This window comes from Euprymna scolopes, chromosome 18 (genome assembly GCF_053919585.1).
Source record: "Euprymna scolopes isolate OS-2025 chromosome 18, ASM5391958v1, whole genome shotgun sequence".
Taxonomy (NCBI): Eukaryota; Metazoa; Mollusca; class Cephalopoda; order Sepiida; family Sepiolidae; genus Euprymna; species Euprymna scolopes.
In genome coordinates this window covers 133266312-133286278 of record NC_136499.1, presented here as the reverse complement: position 1 = coordinate 133286278, position 19967 = coordinate 133266312, and the positions used below count along the sequence as shown (strand labels likewise).

General features: G+C 37.7%; 1 protein-coding gene across 1 annotated transcript in view; it reads right to left on the bottom strand.

Annotated features, from left to right (window-relative positions):
- Positions 1-7565, bottom strand: part of LOC145297839 (matrilin-3-like) — a 35457-nt gene extending 27892 nt beyond the window's left edge. The window contains exons 1-2 of the mRNA XM_080144168.1: positions 7408-7565; positions 2515-2621 (exon numbers count right to left, since the gene is read on the bottom strand). Coding sequence (XP_080000294.1) covers positions 2515-2562 — 48 coding nt within the window. The 5' untranslated portion in view covers positions 2563-2621; positions 7408-7565. The remainder of the gene's footprint in view (positions 1-2514; positions 2622-7407) is intronic.
- Positions 7566-19967: the final 12402 nt, after the last annotated feature.

The window sequence follows — 19967 nt, the reverse complement described above, 5'->3', positions numbered from 1 at the left end:
AAAGTGCAAGTTTTGTGCACTTTAAGTGCTAATGTTAGCACTGGGAGAGAAATTCTCCATCAAGGGTATAGGGCAGAAAGCACTATATCCACCTGTGAAGGTGTAAAAACCAAGAGGAGAATGGGTTTTAAAGAGTTACGTGAACTCAAGTTGGACTGGGGCGTCCAGATTCAGGTTGAGTGTAACTCGATAAAGAATCCCATGAGGGATCCTGTTGAATTTGCTGACTACATGGTGTGTAGTTCAGCTTCTCCAAGTTCCTACGAGAGTGTAGGATATGTTGTGCAGAGTACGCTTGCAGAACCTTCATTCTATGAAGTTGCTCCTTTAAGTAGAACGGTTCCTTCTTGGGAGTCACATGCAAGTGTTATTGTTTTTGAATATATTGGAGATCTGGCTTGACGTAGCCTACTGAAGTATTGCAAGAGCTATCGAAGTCAAGCTTGATTTGTCCAGGGGTGTTTCTGAGGTGCTCAGAACCATTCTATACTTAGTTAGAAATGATTTTTCTAATGCTGAGATGTTTGTTTCAGTGCTGCACACAAGATTGGATCTCTCCTTGATAGGGGTCTTCCATAAGTATTACATCTCCAGCTACCTAGGCGTTTCTAACACCTATATTCAACTTTGTTTGTTTGGCTACATGTATATAGCTATGCAAGCGTTTGAAACTGCAATTACCTTGCAGAATTTGGGTTGCAGTTTTATTTTATTCCACCGAGTTGAAGAACTCATTCAAGCATAGGGTTGATTGGATTCGTCCTTCTTGTAGCACCGCTGTTGATCTCACTGGGCTCTTGTGGTTACGAGGGAGCTGAGATATTTTGGTGTTTGCCAGAGATAATATAAGGATGAGGAGGGTGGATAGTAAGTGAACTTCTCAAGCCTTTATACTCTTATATGCAAATAGTCAATTACCTGGCATAATATTCTCAGTTCGAACATTTGTTGCAACCTAGCATCGTAGCATTAGTTTTAAATTTTTGAATTTGGTTATGTACTCCTCTGTTCTAACCTAAAACATGAATGTTTTCATGTGAATGTTTGTAGAATAAGCCTTTGAATTTTTCTGCTTTTTTGTTCTAATATGTGTTTCCTGGAGAGCTCCTGACCATACATTGTGTGGTATATGTATATATAAAGAAAATTTTTTTTTTGTATTGTAAATTTTACAGGTGTCATCCAACTGTAGGTTGACTGCCATTTCCAGTTGGGGGAGAATGTTGGAATATTTTTGTACCAATAATGGTGCATCCCCCCTGTTTACATTTATTATTGTTTATCTGGTTCTTATATATGATTTTTTGTATTTCGTATCCATTATGATTTTAGTTTCGTATATTTTCGGTTTCGTATATTTTCGGTTTGTACGAAACTCCCTTTGATGTGGAGAAAAGGGAAATGCTAGCTCTGTAATGACGTCACGAGCTCAGCGCGTATTTCGTTCTCTTTTGAAATTCTGCTGACGAGGAGAGTGAACGTGTCCATTGCCCGGCGCCGAAAATGGAATTATTGACGAGCACTCCTTCAAAGAAGTAAACCCAGCAAGAAATTAATACCCGGCTGTGACGAGACAGACTTCTGGAAACTATTTACGTGACTACGGTTTTGCACGTATTTATTTTACAAGGAGTGGAATTTAAAGAAAATACCTTTTTACGTGACAAGGTATTATGGAATTTTCCTATCCGGACAAGCAACGAGGTCTTGCTCCTGTAATACATGTGTGTCTACATTTTCATGCAACATGGAGGGAAGGAAAATTCTAAAAGAACTTTAAACAACAAAAAAAGAAAAAGGCGCGTGCCTGACAGGCTTTCAATTGTGAGTATGCTCCTAAAATTAATTTCATATGCGAGTGTGATTAGGAGATACTACTATTTTGTATATTCTTGTTGTATTCGTTAATGGATACACACAACTTCTTTATAAGAACCAGCAGTGTTGTTATTTTTTCATTACATGTAACTTTTTTCATATGCTACCTTGGCGTTTAAGTTTAATGCCCGCAAAGGGAAAAATTTGCAACTTATTGTAAATAAAGTTCCTTCTTCGTTTCAAATCAAGACCTCTAGATTTCATTTTTACCCCCTCCCTCTCTTTTGTTTCATGTTTTTTTTCAGCTTAGTTACTTTAGCAAGATAAATTCCGACATTATATATATATATATATATATATATATATATATATATATATATATATATATATATATATATATAATCCAATTTCTTCCTTCGCTAAAACATAACTTTTTACCTCGTCATATTAAATGTCCATGTATTGCTTCGGCAAAGCCAGGGACCATGCCACAGACGCATTCAATTACTAGTCGGAATCCTTATCGATGTGAGATTAATTTTAAAAAAGGAAAATACAATATCATAATTTAATGTTTATTCGTGCTTTTATTTTGCAAGTAGTTAAAAATATTAAACAATGAAAAGGAAAGAAAGAAGAACGTAGAGTTACGAGGAAATGAAAGAACGGAAAGATAAGAAAGAAAGAGTTACATACCAGAAAAACCGTTGTAACAAACGTGTTGAATAATGTTGACTTGTTCATGGCAATGTCGTTCTCTTCTTTTGAGTTTAGTTTCGTTCTGTTTTTGAAACAAGTCGATGCTGAAGACAAAAAATTTATTTCACTTCATGGAATCAACACTATTTCTTATAAATCAACCACGAATTCAATTTATTATATATATATATATATATATATATATATATATATATATATATATATATATATATAAATATATATGTATATATATATATTATGCGTGAACTTTAAATATTTACTTCAACAGTACTCAATACGTAAGTAGAGCTAGGTAGTAAGTTATAAAATTGGCATATATATTTTATAAATTACATCTACTATATATATATATATATATATATATATATATATATATATATATATATATATATATATATATGGAACGATAAATTTGTCGCTCTAAAAAAACAAAATTTAATAGCTTTATTTTATAATTTTTCTAACCGCGAATAATTTTTAAAGAGATTTCAAAAGCCTTTTTAGATTCATTAATTATCCCACCTATTGCGAACTTTTGGATATCACTGGATATTTACAAGCATATATATTGGATTTTGCTGAGTATCCCCTTTCATTTTTTTCGATAAACTTTTACTTTTATTTCAATTTCCTCTCTCGGCTGTTTTCAAAAATTGAGCCAACCAGTAAAAATAGTTACTTATCTATATTTACCTTTTGCTAACTTTTTTAATCTCTGAGAAGAGCCTTTCTTTGTACCTCCATGGAATAAGGAACCTTTCACCTTTATTTCGTACTAGCAGTTAAGCCCAGCTTAGCTCGGGCCCTATGAATTGCTCATACTTGCTCTATGTGTGATTACTTTTTATGTAGAATTTCAGATGTTTAGACCAGAAATTGTCTGAATAAGTTGTAAGAGACCACAGAGATAATGTTTTAACTTTGACCCCAATTTTAACCCTTAACATTTATTGTGTTGGTCTCCAATCAAAATAAAAAGTTTGATCCATGTCTAACTTACCTACATCTAAAATTTCAAGTGTTTAAACCCCAAATTGACGGAGGATGCCCTAAAGATGTTCTATTGGGTTCAAGTCCGGAGACATGCGAACATTATCTAATTTTCTGTCGTTGAAATAAACCTATCCGTTGTTTTCACATACCGTGTTTTCTTTCGTTTACTATTGATATATAGAAATGCACGTGTAAAAATGAAAACATGAAATCTCATTGTAACATTTAAAAGCAACTTTATTGGTTATCTTCGTTAGTAAAAATAATGAAACGCATTAGTCGTTAAAAGAGTTTCAGTGCAGAGACGTTGATGATTATATAGACCAGTTGAAAGAGAGAAAATTCAGTGGATACGTATTGAAGTTAGTAGTAGGAGCGCGCGTCCATGTATGGGCGGAGGGGGGGGGAGGTTAAAAAGTCCAGTGGCAAAAAGAGAGTACATGTGCGTACCACATGTGAAGATAGCCATGTTAGCTTATTTGTTTTCACGTAATAGTCGAAACTCTAGCCCTAGGCTGGGTAAGTTCTTGTGCGTGTCCTAAAAGAGAATTTGGGGCGACAAGTTTTTTCCACGTGGAATTGTTGTCCGTCCAAGTTCTGCGAAGAGAGAGAGAGAGAGAGAGAGAGAGAGAGAGAGAGAGAGAATAGGAGAGCGAGAGGGGGAGAAAGTAAGAATGTGTGTATGTTTTCGGTTTATCGTTTTATAAGATCGGTCACGTGACTGAGAGCTAGTTTCTGATTGGACCAGCCAGAAAGGAAGTACATTTCAAAATCTCCAGCAACGAGAAATCGCTCCTGCTTGTGTTTGTAGTAAATCCGTCTGCTAAAAAAAAACCTTGTTTGGATTAGTTTTCGGAAGAAAATCCAAAATGTTTATTGAAATATAAAAGCGGGTTTCTTTATGCGTGTCCTTTTGTGATGGTTAGTTGTATATTAGAAAATTTGCAAAGTAGTGAGGATTTTGAATATGTCTGTCTGTGACAATTGCTTGTAAAATCCATTTTTGTCAACACGAGGCTTGTTGCTAGTGATCGTGTTCAAATTTATTTAATTAATTGGAATTCTTTTTAGATGATTAATTTGTATTATTTTTTTCATTTATTTATTGCAGACTAGTATCCTCATCTTGTAATTGTTGTGAAATAAATGGATAAATAGTGTTCAAATTTGTTTCGTAGAAAATTTGTATAAAATTTCTTTAGTGGAATTCTCCTGGGTTTAAAATCAACCCTGTTCACTCCTTCAGGCCTTAGGATGCTGGACTGGACTGTAGCATTTTCAGACAGCTTACAGATGGCAATACATTTTTATAAGTCTGTCTTATTTTCAATAACTCAGCTTGTGTCTGAGGGTTGTGTATTCCCAGTACTACCTGATCTCTGAGTACTGATGAAACGCAATTGTCGCAAAAATTGCACGTTTTTATCAACGTCCGAAGTGCCGTAATAAAGGATTCCACAGTCTAAATGACGCTTGAAGATGTTTTGGTTTTTCACTGACAAGTGTGCTTTTTTGTTAAAGCTTTCCTTTTTTTTATGACGAGCATGTGATTAAACCGAATTTTAGAAAGGAGAAAACTTCTACGACAACATGGTGTCTTAGCGGTACTGATTTTTTTTTCTTTTTGAAATGAATAAAAAAATAAAGATTACAAACATCTGTTGAAGGCTGAGTATTCCAAGATCACCAATTATGTAGAAATTAGGACAAAAAAAGAAAACTCGTTTTAACATTTGATTTTTATTGGTTAGCTTCGTTAGTAAGACTAATGAAACGCGTTAGTCGCCTGAGACTCATCTACCGGGGAATATCGACGGAGCTGTTAATTTTATTTTTATTTTGGACTATTAGTCTCATCTTTATTAGTTGTTGCTTGTTTGTTTTTATTGGTTCACAACGTTTCGGCCAACTTCCTCTGGCCTTCGTCAGGTGGTAACCGCGACGGATAGGAACTTCGAATCTCCTAACTGCATTCTTAGCCATCACTGCCATCCGTAGCTGTCGTCGTCTCACCACATTTTTGACCAATTACCTCTGGCACGCTTTGGGTGGGATTGAAACCGCTATCTTCAGACAATGTTCATCTGGAACCGTAGAGATTCAACGTCTCTATCAACTGCGCCACGGGCCCCGAAGGGCGATCAAGGTTGGATTCTTTGATCTTATAAATCCACATTTATTCATTATCTGATCTTCCATAGTCGGGTCCGTACCGATTGGTATATATATATATTATTCCTTAATTGGAATTTTTTTATTTTGAGATGAGCATTTTTTATGTTAATTTTATTTTTATTTCGGACTATTAGTCTCATCTTTATTAGTTGTTGCTTGTTTGTTTTTATTGGTTCACAACGTTTCGGCCAACTTCCTCTGGCCTTCGTCAGGTGGTAACCGCGACGGATAGGAACTTCGAATCTCCTAACTGCATTCTTAGCCATCACTGCCATCCGTAGCTGTTGTCGTCTCACCACATTTTTGACCAATTACCTCTGGCACGCTTTGGGTGGGATTGAAACCGCTATCTTCAGACAATGTTCATCTGGAACCGTAGAGATTCAACGTCTCTATCAACTGCGCCACGGGCCCCGAAGGGCGATCAATAAAAACAACCAATAAAAACAAACAAGCAACAACTAATAAAGATGAGACTAATAGTCCAAAATAAAAATAAAATTAACATAAAAAATGCTCATCTCAAAATAAAAAAAATTCCAATTAAGGAATAATATATATATATCGACGGAGCTGTCTAGGCATTTTTACATGGCAAAGTTCTTTTACTCTAGGGCGCTAACTTTTCTAATCCCAGTTTCTGACTCTTGTGTCATACCAACTCCCTATGGGAGGGAGATACTTAACAAAAATTCCTCGACGCATCTAAAGTATTTTATTTAAAACGCAGCATGACCGATCGACGAAAATACTATTTAAAATTTAAATATGACAGAGGAAATTTTATTTTAAATGTAGTTGTGACAGACAGTGGAAAACCAGGTATATTGCTAATTGGAACGAAAGAGATTACGATTTCGGATCGTGCCTAAAAGCTAACCGTGGGGAGTTGAGCAATGGTATGTGTGTTCGCATTATATTTTAATTTCTGTCGGTTAGTACAGTCAGGAAAGCAGGGAACAGATATGGAAGTCGAAAGGACAACCACCATAAACGCTTTCTCCTCTTTATCTGTGCTTAAATCTAAAAGCAGATTCCATGAAGAAAGCTTCTTTGGCTGAAGTGTCCGCCTGAGGAACACTGTCTCGCTGACCTGCTTCCCGATTGAATACATGGTAGCCTTCAAATCCAATATAAACGATATGTGTTGAGCCGTCGACATAAATAATCAAAGTCTACCCAATTTACACCATTAACGATTATTACATTAACCCTAATACTCGAATTGCTTTCGGGTCTTGATAAGTGGTGACTCTCAAGTGTAAAATAGTCGAACAGTTCGAGAAAAAAAACTATGAGAATAGAAGGCTTTCTGGCATCTAGAGACTTAGACAGTGAAGAAGTGCTTGTCAAGTTTGTCTGCAGTATGTACCAAGTGCTCTGAGTTCATTAGAACATTTCATTAAAGTACTTGGAAAACAGTTACATGGATGCAACATTGGGGCGATGGAGCCGGAGTAGGAACTTGGTCGATAGTGCGGGACCTATTAGATTTGAGATTCATTTTTGGACTCTGCTACTACAAAGTTTACCTGGCACGCTGATAAGAATGCGAAACTTTTAGCATGACAGACCGACAACATGCTATACCAAATTGAAATATGACAGACCGACGACAATAATATTTCAAACTAATGCCTGACAGACGGGCAAAATACTATTCCAATTATTTTAATCAAAGAAAAGAATGATGCATCCTACCTGAAATGCGAATTGTGGTCGCGTCAATGTTTCGTTGCTTAAATAGCGCTGAACATATGCAGTTCGTCTTAGGAGGTTTCTTCTTTGCAGGTTTAATAAATGTCGAGGAGGATAAAGGATTTTATTACGAAGTCCTGGTCATGCATCACATTCTTGTCACGAACACTTGAACGTGTGACTTGTTTTAATTATTGTATTATTCATCGATTTATTTAATTGTTTGTCATTACGTGCTAATTTTATTATGCGTGAGTTTGATTGGGGAGCAAAGGGGTGGCGTGGACAGTTAATATATAAATTGAATGGGCAGGGGTAGCACACATCTCGTTTCACCATCTGCGCTCTGATCACAACTTGGCATCAAGTGAAATGAACAGCTTTCCTCTTGAGGAAGCACACTGTTTTGACAAACTTCTAGGACTGACTTTCATTCCTGATCTGAAATGGAAGATCGTTGCCAAAGCCACTGAATAAAGTCGTTGAATCATTGTACTGCTTAGAAATTATTTTACTCCCGATGCAATTATCTATTTATACAAAAGCCAAACATGTCCTAAGATGGAGTACTGTTGCATTATCATCGCAGGGTACCACATCAAATGGATGTCTTTTCGCCTCTCTATTTCCCTTTCTTCACAAGAGATGTTGCGAGTTTATCTTTGCTCTATCGTTATTTTTAAGCCACATGCTTGGCTGAGTTTCAATCTATAATTCCCTCTTTCTGCAAAACATATGCAACAAGTACTCATCTAGCTACCATAACTCTCAATAATTTTCCTCATTTTCTATCAATAGGGTTTACAAGTGTATTTCTCGTATTTCCTAAGTTTTATCCTGGCGTAAATGGGATAATAAAACTATGATTAATTTAGTTAAGCGAATACTGTTTAAACGTTTATTTATATGATAAGTGGATGTAAATAGCTTGACAATCATTTCATATTTTAATAACTAAAGATGAGCCAAGAATATTTTAATGGAAACTGTTTCAGGCAATGCATAAAGCCATTTGATGTAAGAAGCTAAAAATTTACTCCAAAATCAAAAACGATAAGTGTTATATCGCTTGATTCTTACCCAGAAAATCTTCCCTTTTATCAAAAAAAATCGCTCATAGAATGTAAAGAAATAAATGATAAAATAAGCTAAAAATTCACTTTTTACTTTCTAACCAAAGAGCTTGTTGTGAATCTTATCAAGTAATTAAACGAATTTAAATAGGATTTTATTTGTGATAATTTATACTCTCTATTGGCAGTTCCAAGTTTCTTACAAGTAATTAATACTTTTTCGTTATTTTTTCAAATATTAATAATGTCTGGAATGACTGCCTTATCACTGCATAGATGACGAACGACATTGGAAAATATCGGATGCATTGCACACACGATAATTCAGGATCTGGGAAAAGCCAGATGTTAAAACTAAAATCACGTACATAAGAGGATTTTAAGTTTCGAAAATATATGCACATATTACGTGGGTTATTACGGTAATCCTCCCCCACCCCCACCCCCCAAAAAGCAGAACACTTGCACGGCACATGAGGTAGACCAACCCGGTATCATCAAATCCAACGACGCTAGCATTGCTTAAAGTCCTGCCCTTTTGGACAGATGATCCTACGCTTTAATTCATACATGTACAAGCTCAATTTTATACACAAAGGATCCACAGCGAGCTCACCAAACTCAACCGTGTCGTGGCGTCCCTATTACACGAAGTACTGGCCGAAGTGCGTTATTTAATCATGGCCCTACCTGGATGTGTTACACACGACACCTCTAAGACAGAATTTATTAAACAATCGTCGGATTCACGACGAAACCGTATCCGCCAGGTTCTCATGGAAGAACTGGGTGATAGGAAGCCTTCTCAAGTTTTGAGAAGAATGAAGCAATTACTAGGTGAGAACTTACTATAGCAGGATATTTTGAAACAGCTATTTGACAATAGATTGCCATCCGTCTAAATGTCCAAATGATACTCGCGTCTACTCGAGAGACGACACCAGTCAAAGGCTTGGCTGACTTTGCAGACAAAATTAAGATCACAGCGACAGTCGACCAGACTGTAGTCCCGACCTTCTCCTCCACCACACCTGAAGCTAACGAAGACAGCACGGACGTTAGGGAGATGCTTAAAAGGCAAGCTAAATGCATACAGAAGTTAAGCAACCAGATGCGGAATCCAACCACGAAGCAGCATAAAAGTCAGAACAGATAATCTCGTCAAGTCAACAGTCATGTTATGCGATGATGTTATCATCGCCGTTACAGACACACAGTTGTGAGATGCTGACAGCCCTAACAAACATCTAGATCGTCGGGAAACAACACGGCCAGGTGATAAATGCGACTGACACCCCTGGTTGGCATCATACACTTTCTATGCCACTGACATGAATTCAGGCATGCATTTTCTCGTCGATACAGAAGCAGAAGTGTGTGTTATCCCAAGCAAGCTTATAAAGGAACGGTGAACACAGACACCGTATCTTTTCAAAGTCGTGAGCCACTACCCCATTTCGACCTACAGTAAAAAATCGCTGACATTAGACCTAGGGTTAAAACGCACATTTCAATGCATTTTCACCGTAGCGAACCTCCCGTTTTCCGATACTTAAGGCAGATTTCTTACACCGTTTCGGCATACTCGTCAAAGTCAAATGCGGGAGAATATTGGATAACGATACTGGATTATTAATGCGAGGCAAGAATCAGCAAATCGGCAAAAATAAGCTCAGTCGTATTAAAAGACACGGAAGACGTATGCACTAAAATATTCCATGTTTTCCAAACGTTACGCGACCGTTCTCCATGGATGCTGCTGTCAAACATGACGTCACACATCATATACAGACTCAAGGTCCACCCGTAAGCGCGTGCTCGCGCTGACTCCGACTCAACCGCTTAAAGGCAGCTAAGCAAGGGTTTCAACACATCCTGGACCTAGGCATAATCTTTCCACCTCAAAGCAACTAGTCGTCACCGCTCCACATGGTCCCTAATAAGACATCGGGTAACTGGCGGCCCTGTAGGGATTATAGGGCACTTAACAGACGAACAGTATTGGATAATTACCAAATCCCTCACTTGCATGATTTTTCCAATTCGCTCAACGGAAAATCAATTTTTTCCAAAATCGACTTCGTGCACACGTACAATAAAAACCCTGTGGACCCGGAAGACATCTCCGACACCACCATTACCACTCCAATCGGGCTTTTTGAATTCATCAAGATGCCTTTCGTATTGAGAAACGCCGTCCAAGCTGTTGAACGGTTCATAGATGCAGTTGCACGTGGATTGGCTTTCGTTTACGCGTACATCGACGATTTATTAGTGGAAGGAAGATATTCAACACCTCAATGAATTATTTCGGAATACGGCGTGATTATCAACCCTAACAAATGTAAGTGCGGTGTTTCGTCATTTTGTTTTCTTGGTCATATTATTGACAAGGGTGGCATTCAGCACCTGCCTGAAAAGATTGTTAATTAACATGTTCCCACTTCTCTTTGTAAACTACAGGAATTTCTTGGTTTAATTAACATTTACGGATGATTCTTACCTCAGCGTGCCGAATTGGCACATGCCTTCATTGATCTTCTTTGGAATAGGAACAAAAACGACGAAGGAATTATTTTAAGTGAACATAAACTGCATGTAGTAAAATGTCGTAGGCAAAAATCAGGAACAAAGATAGGAAATAGTCAGTTTCGCCCTGCACCACCCACCTCTAGAAGAGAGGAATTTCTTGACTGTAATGACCGTAGAGAAAGGAGAAGACAAAAACAAAACAGAAGAAAACTCGCTTCTCGCAGATACGTGGTTCATCACAAAGAACAATCCAACCACCAGACCCACCTACAAACAATCTGCAGAACACTGCCTGACAGCTTCCCAGAGACCTGCCTTTATAGCGACCGGGAATTATATATTTGCATAATCGTACGAGAGCAGACGTGATTCTGCGAGAATTGCATGGGGTCAACGTCAATAAAAACCCATGGACGCCATCTTGGAACTCTCTCTTCCGCTCAGCCCGCAACGCAACAGACGTATCCGAGGTAATCTCTTTATTTCTCCCCATTTCTGTTATTGCTAATTCCGCTACACCTCCCCCCTGATCTCATGATCACAAACAGGGCAGGGGGCAGTCGTCTTTGTCGGGTACTTCTTCGAAGAACCGGGGGCAGCACTTCCCCATCGCCATCCTCCTCATTACCACCGTTATTGCCACCAGTCTGTTCCATAGGTGGTGTTTCACAATCAGGGCGGGGGGCAGTATCTGTCTTTGTCGGGTACTCCTTCATAAAGGCAAGAGGGGTGGCCCTTCTTCCGTTTCTTCAGTATGTGCATTAAATGGATCAAAATCCTCTCCGTCGTCCTGCATCATACTCTCTGTCCTTTCAGATGACATTGTACTGTCTGAGTCTTCCTCTTCCTCCGATGTAACAACATAATGGTGAGGGTGCAAATATCCTTCACATGGCGAGGCACGCCGTCCACCAAAATCGATTGAGGGCTGATTACCTTTCTCACCTCACCCTTGCCGAACCTCATGGTACATCGATTTTGCGGTCTTTTGACCCACACACGATCTCCAACTTGATAAGAGCTGTTCCTGGGACCTGGAGATGCAGTTGCGAAATTGGTCTCCTTTACTCAAACTTCAGTTCGATAAATCCTGTTGGCAGGCGCAGTGAAGGGAGATGTGTCGTCTCTTGGTGTGATGCTATACCAGTAGACAGACTCCTATATGGGACAGCGAATTTTAGCCACTATTCGTTTCACTGTTTGGTGACATCGCTCCGCTATGCCATTCCAGGCTGGATCATATGCACAACAGAATCGCAAGTGAACTCCCCATGTATGTGCAAATGCTTGGAACACGTTGCTGCAGAAAGCCGTGTCATTGTCTAAAAGAATTTCATGCGGCGAGCCATGCTTGAGGAACACTGCCTTCAACTAATGAATTACGCTTGCCGAGTCCTGCCTCGCCAATTTCCTCCAAATGGAGAAACACGATGGACCGCAGTCTGTTAGAGTTAAAAAATGGAAGGTGCCATAATGCGTGATATCCATTCCAGTTCTCTGCCAATTCTCGTCCACTTCATGCTTTCCCTTTTCCTATTTGACCGGCGCTGGGTAAATGGGCTGACATTCCTCACATTTCCGTATGACCGTTTTAACGGTTGCTTTTGTCGTGGTTGGGCAACTTTTCCTGACAAAGTAGGTAGTGCATCGCCCCCTTGGATGTCCACTACCTTTGTGAATAGCCATAATTTGGCTTTCATCAAGCTCGTCTGTGTGAACCGCGCCTATCACCGGGTCAAGCCCGTTTTTTCTTTTTCATCGCCTCAAACCACCGCTGTGGTACTCGTGTCAATCAGTCAGCAATGTTTCATGCTGATGGAACCAGCGTCATGTCGACTGTCAGCCCGTACTCTTTCACGAGCTCCTTGAGAGTGCTTAATCACCTCATAATGAGCATCTCGCTTGCTGCTTTGGTGCGTACTCGCGCCTTTCCAGTTAGTGTGCTCGAGATCCAATTGTATACGCAGATAGAATCTGAATTTATATGTAGCACCTTGCTCTGCCACTGAAGAGCCAAATTGATGCATTTCAATACGGCATCCAGTTTGGCTAAGTTGATGCGTTGAGAGTCATCTTCAGGTCGAAGCCAACATGTATCTTCCAACACAGTTTCACGCGTCTCCGAGGCTACACCAATTGCTAGGGAGCTAGCATCGACTCAGACATTCAGCTCTTTGCCGTCCACACACCAATTTCCCCGGGCCGGATCGTCCTGCTGCACAGATTCTAAGGCTCGAACATCATACGATGCAGTACGGCGCCCCTCGCTTTATCATCCCAGCCCTTTGTTACCGAACTTACTCTCCTTCTGAGTATTCCACAAGCCACACGAAGCCAACCGCACACCGGAAAGTGCCCGACAAGTCGATCACACAGGGATAACATTGTTCGTCGCGTAACAATGCTGGGAGCCTCTGGAATTGCATTTCCTTGCTTCCACCGTAGTTCACTGCATTCCATCCCAACCGTCAATCCCAGCACTTATGCCCCGTCCTTCAACCGCTCCGGGTTCTTGCACTCCAACCCGAACTGCGCTAGGTGCTTTCTTACACGAATCGCGGGCACCACGTCTTAATTGACAAAAATGTCATCAATGTAAGCATATTCTGCGCGGCTTACAACTTCTTCCTGGGATAATACTTTGCTGACAATTGCTTTCATTATCAAGGGAGACACATTCAAGCCGAACCCCAGACGGATCAGACAGTATTTTTCCCGTTAGTTTCCAGTCTGGTATGACCACAGTGTCTCATGGACCCGCACTTGTAGGTATGCTCTGCTGAGGTCCAGTAGAGACACGTTAGCACCTTTTTGCCTCCATTTGCGCAGCTCAGCCGCACAAACATCTGTGTTGGCCGTAAAACCCGTCTACGTAACGATTTAGCTGTTGGAATTTTAATCGTTTTAATCTTTTAAAAATTAATTAATGTTTACGAAGTTTCTTTTTCTTGGCAATTCAACTGATTATATTATATAATAATTCGAAAAAACGCTATTTAAAAAAAAACATAATAATATTAAGTTTATATCTATTTTTTAATTGCAATTTCAAGGTAAATTTTTGTTCAATATGTGTATTTAAATTTTTTTTAAATAATTTTTTTTTTACTTATTTGAACTCTTATGTTTCGTAATAAATAGAAATTTCAATAGATTTAAATATATTTTGTTCTAATTTCGAAAAAATAAATATGGGGCGGACACGCACTAAAAATATATTTCCCCTCGTATATTTTACGAAAACTATATTTTATATGTAATTTCATTCTAAAATGGATAAGTATCGAAAATTTCACGAAAATCTGACCATTAGTTGATTTTTGCTAGATTTATTAAATACGGGTATGTTTTCACGTTAGGAATGTCTACTACATGGGAACGTTATTTTAAAGCGCCAATTATGTAAACACAATTTTCGTCTCGCAATTTCATTATTTTCGTTCGATGAAAAAATGTTTTTTAATTACTACTGGTTTATTTTGCCCTTCTTTTAAATGGTACAAAAGTTATACTGATAATATTAATTTATGGGGTAATTCTGTAGTGACTTTTGGCAGTCCCTAAGGGGCACACATGGTTATTTTCTGGAAGGAAAATGAAGTCCTAAGCTACGTAAGCATCTTGTGTTTGTGCACGTTCCTCACATATGAAAGCAACAGTTTGAAATAACATTGTTGAAAAAAAGGAATAATTCTCGTTCGATATGGTAACTTTCCATGTTGAGAATCAAAGATACATAATGCACAGAAAGTAATGTTAGGTGATTCAACATTCCACAAAGACGGAATCTCTTAGACACGAATCGGGCTGGTGAAATCTGAAGAGAAAACTGGTTTGATTTTCGCGGCATTCTCGGCGAAACTCTTCTATGTCTCAATAGATGTATTTCTCGGTGGCCTTGGATGAGGACGGGCAGCGCCCAGAGCGGTGATGTTTTAGGTGTATCAGAATTTTTGAAGAGAAAACTGGTTTGATTGTTCTATGTCTCAATACACGTATTCTGCGCTGAGGACGGGCAGTGATAGGTGTATCAGAATTTTGGGGGAATTTTTGACACCCCTAACACAAAACTGTGAATAAAATATAAAAAAAAGACTCGTAATTTCTCTGTTTAAAGTGGGTTGTTTATTTTCTTTATGGAATATACTTCCAAAATAAACTATTAAAGTTATTTAAAACATAATAGAAATATTATTATTTTTTTTTATAAAACAGTGTTTACAAAGTGCTGGCGCGCGTTTGTGCAGCCGTTTCTTTTTACGTATGAAATCAATTAAATTTTACGAGTTAAATTTTTTCCAATTTTTAAACTTTAAAAATCTATCAAGATTTTTCTATTTATTCAATTTTCACGATATTTTCAGGGTCACTGTGAAATGTTATGCTCATTCCAATAAACCGAATATAATATTTTAGACAAACGTTTTTTTAATTGACCTCCACCCCATTTTGAAATGTGTATTAAAATTTAAATAATTAATTTACTCACCAAAGTTTTATATATCACAAATTTAAGATAAAAGATCAATAAATAAAATATTCTAATTTAAAACAAAAAAAGAAGTGGTTTTTTTTTTGGAAATTTACCTTTAAATCCAAAGTTTTAAATTTTTTTAAAACCACGTTGATTTTTTTAAAGTGAAATCTCATGTTATGTCTAGATTATCAAGTAAATATCGGACGCTGACGACAATTATTTCTATTTCATTCGATGGTTTCTTTTTTTAGATATTAAAAAAAATTTTCACTCAATAAAGAAGAATCAAAAACTCATGTATTTCAGTAAAAACATTAAAAAAATCGGTAGAGTGGGGTTTTTTAAAGGCAGAAACTAATAAGTGAATGTGTTTATTTTTCACTAAGGTGATCCCAAAATACTAATTTTGGTTTACAGCACGCAATAGAAAGAGACATTAATTGTGGCGCTTTGACGCCACCGTAAGATTATCAGACGTTTGTCTCCCTTTATCTGAACAGTGGAAAACATCAGAGTTCGCGATTTTTTTTTAATCATTGCTTTAAAATGTTTTTCATTTAAAAAGGACATGGGATATAAGTATAAATATGGATAAATTCTTAACAATGAACAATAGAAGTACCCATTGAGCATTATTTTTAGAGGTAAGTGATTTTTTGGAATTTATATATTTTTTTTATAATGGAAGTAAATAAAATTTCATTGATTTTCTTTAAATCTTTTTTAAAAGAAAACCGATTTAAAAAAAATATTGCATAATTTACTATTAAAGCTTATTTTTTTAAATTTCGTCTTTGCTCCTTTAATTGAAAAAAAAAATAGAGTTTGAATTACATTTTTCAAGTAGTTATAAGCTTCGAAAGTAGTAAGTTGAATTATTCAAGTTCATATACGGCATTTTTTAATGGCGGCTTCTGATACACCTAATGATGTTTACTCGTAAAACTGTATCCTGGACTGATTTTATTTTCGCGGGCAAAATCTTATATAGGCGAGTTCTGGAACATTCCAGTCCGTCTGTTGTATCACTGCACGTGAAATGCAACATACTTCCTATATTGCATGTGTGCGGGTGGGCAAATTACGACATTGTGTTTTTTTTTTAATTACATTTTCACCCCAAACAAAGCACATTGCCACTTTGATGTAGGGGGCTACTACAGGGACATAAGCATGAGGGGTACAATATAGGGAGTTGAGCAGCAAGATGTCGATTCATGTTACACTTGAACTTCTGTATGTCAGTACAGTGGAAGGGAATTCCAAAGTTTAGCAGTTCTCGAGAAGATGCTACTGGAGTAGAAGACACTCTTACATCTAGGGATCTCTACTCTGTGAGGTGGCATTTACCTGCTTGTCGGGTTGGTCGGGGTATTCACGTTGAGGGGGTACAAGTGCTTGCAGTTCATCAGAGGATTCACTGTTAAAGTATTTGTAGAACAGGTAGAGGGATGCAACATTTCGTCGATAAGACAGAGGTTGAAGCTTAGATGAAAGTTCAAGGCCTATCAGATTGGCGACTCTCTTTTGAACCTTGTCTAGGAGCGAGAGACTAGTGGCAGATGCACCAGCCCAAATATGACAACAATTCTCCACATATGGGCGAATGGTGGCCTTATAGAGGTACAGGATACTTTCGGGCGTTAGTAGCTTTCTAGCACGGTAGAGAGAACTTACCTTCTTTGCAGCAGTCCTGGCAATACTCTCAATGTAATTGTTCCAACCATGTTTCCTGTAAACGTTAGGCGGCGGAGCCTAAAAGATGTACTTTCAGATAAAGAGTCTTTGGCCATTGCTATTGGTGGTAGAGAAGGTTTCTTGTAATTATTGAAGGAAACTAGTTTAGTCTTGGCAGCATTGAATGTGACCATCCATTTTTGTCCCCATTCCACTACAGATCGGATGTCATCTAGCGTTTCTGCCTTTTCTTTAGATATGTTTTCATTTGTTTTCCTGCCGTGTGTGTTATAGAGCGTGGTGTCATCAGCATATATACCCATCTCACAGACAATTTTGTCAGGGGGGTCATTTATGAATATTAGGAATAATAGATGTCAAGGATAGACCGTTGAGGCACTCCCACATTTATATCATATTGTTTAGATGTATGACCGTCGAGGACAACCTGGATTTTTCTCTTATCTAAGAAGGATTTAATTATGTTAAGTATTCTATCAGTGATACCGTATGATCTAATTTTCCTGAGGGGACCCTCATGCTATACCCTGCCAAAAGCCTTAGATATATTTAGAGCTACCGCTCTGCCCTCCCCGCTTTGTCCAGTGAATGGTATATACGTTCAGAGATTACAGTTAGGATGTCTGCTGTGGAAGGGGCTTGTCTAAATCCATATTGTTTGTCAGTCAGAAGTTTAGCATCTGTAAGGTGATGGACTAGAGCATGGTTAATTATGGTCTCAAATATTTTGGCAAAGAGTTGGAGGAGGCTAATTGGGCAATAATTTACTGGGTCAGTTTTTTCGCCAGAATTCTTGAAAACTGGAAAACTGCAGAAGCAGTTTTCCAGTAGGAAACGCAACGAAAACGTTTTTGTGCATTCTGATATCGATGGGATAGGAACAATGATTGCTATGAAAATATCTCTGCTGAAGATTTGTTCCGGCCGTCAGTGGTGAATGCTACATATTGTTAGGTGAAAATAAATAACTTTAAAATAAATAAAACACGTTTTTAGTATATTTTTTTTTAATTAAGCGTACTACGATATCTTTGTATCAAATAATTGAAAGTGCAGAATTCTGCAAAAGTGACGTGCAGAGAACTTTTTCAGGGTAAGTGCTTAAGTGAAAAAAAAACGGCAAAAATATAATAATTAACACTGTTATGTATGGCACAGGCCTATAATACATTTCCCTGGAAAGAGCAATTTTAAACCAGGAGTAAAAGGGGCAGGTACTTCAGTACTACTAGCATCTCCCTCCCTCCCTTGTACGTCCCTGTGCAGGAGTATCTGTTAATGTTGTTTTTTATCAACTTGCTAGATGAAAATAAATATCTTTAAAATAATAAAAAATATACATAATGTTTTGTTTTTTACTATAAAGAAACAAAAATACGAAACTTACTGTGATATCTTTTTATTATTAAATACAATGATCGTGGATTTTTTCAAATTGATAAGTGGAGTTAGGGTAAAGTGCTTTCGGTTGACCAGGGGCGTATAAACAAGGTCTGATGATGGAACTGATAGCTGAACGTAAGTGGGCATTGGTACGGGTAGTGGACTTTTAAATTCCATGAAAACACTTGTAAAACAGACACAAGGACACAACGTTGCGACGATGGAACAGAAGTCGAAGTTTGGCTGATAGTACGGGACCTATTAGGTTAAAGACTTTTTTAGACTCTGCTTTAGAGAGGGAAACTAGGGCAGATGAATCAACCCAGATTTGGCAACAATATTCAATCCATGGGCTTTGTAGAGATGTATTGGATACTCACCGGCTTGAATAATTTTGTCGGGTTAGTCAGGGGTACTGCGTTGAGATGGGGGAGGCACAAGTGCTGTGACCTTTTGGGCTGTGATTATAGCGTAGTATCTGTGTTAACTGTGGCAAGCAGGGGTAAGGGTCAAAACATTATTATTATTATTATTATTATTATTATTATTATTATTATTATTATTAATTGATTCAAGTGACAGGGGGTTGCAGGTCAATTATTATGATTAGAAAAATAAACAATTAAATTGGGAAAAATGATTGACATATAATATAATAATATCGCAAAAGGAATGTGAAAATATAAAATAGATGTAAACATGATTTTTGGTTCACATAAACGAATAATTAAATAGAGGTTACATCAGCTGTTGGTCTGAGACACATAATGAGACACGTGATGAAATGTAGATTTGGGGAGATCCTAAACAGTTGTTAGCTGGACATCAGAGAGAACGAACGACTCAAAAAAGGATCTCTCCATGGTGCAGGGGACGGCGTCATTTCATGAAGCCAACATGTAAGAACGTGTATTCTCTGAAAATGCCGACCGGATCATGAAAATAAATGTTCGTAAATAATTCAGGTATGTGTTGTGTTATTTACATCTGTTAAAAAACCTGTTTGTCTACAACTGTTTCGATACGTACACATCAATTGTTTCCTGTTAGAACTATTGCATAAATGTTCAAATATACACACTAGACAATCTACAAAATGATACGATGTGTATGCATACATGCATTTACACGTACATGAATATACAGATAAAATATAAAACCCAACTATTCAAGATGTACGTCGTTATGGAATATATTCACATGCACATTACACAACAGACCCCCTTTTAAGAGACCCATATTATAACAGTGCTATGAATTCATCTGAGCATATTTCATTAAAGTGTATGTAAAATAGGCACATTAATGCAACATTGCGGCAATGGGACAAAAGTTAGTTGAGTGATCTGTTAGAATTGCAACTTTTATATGGGATTCTGTTTAAGAATGAGAGATTGGCA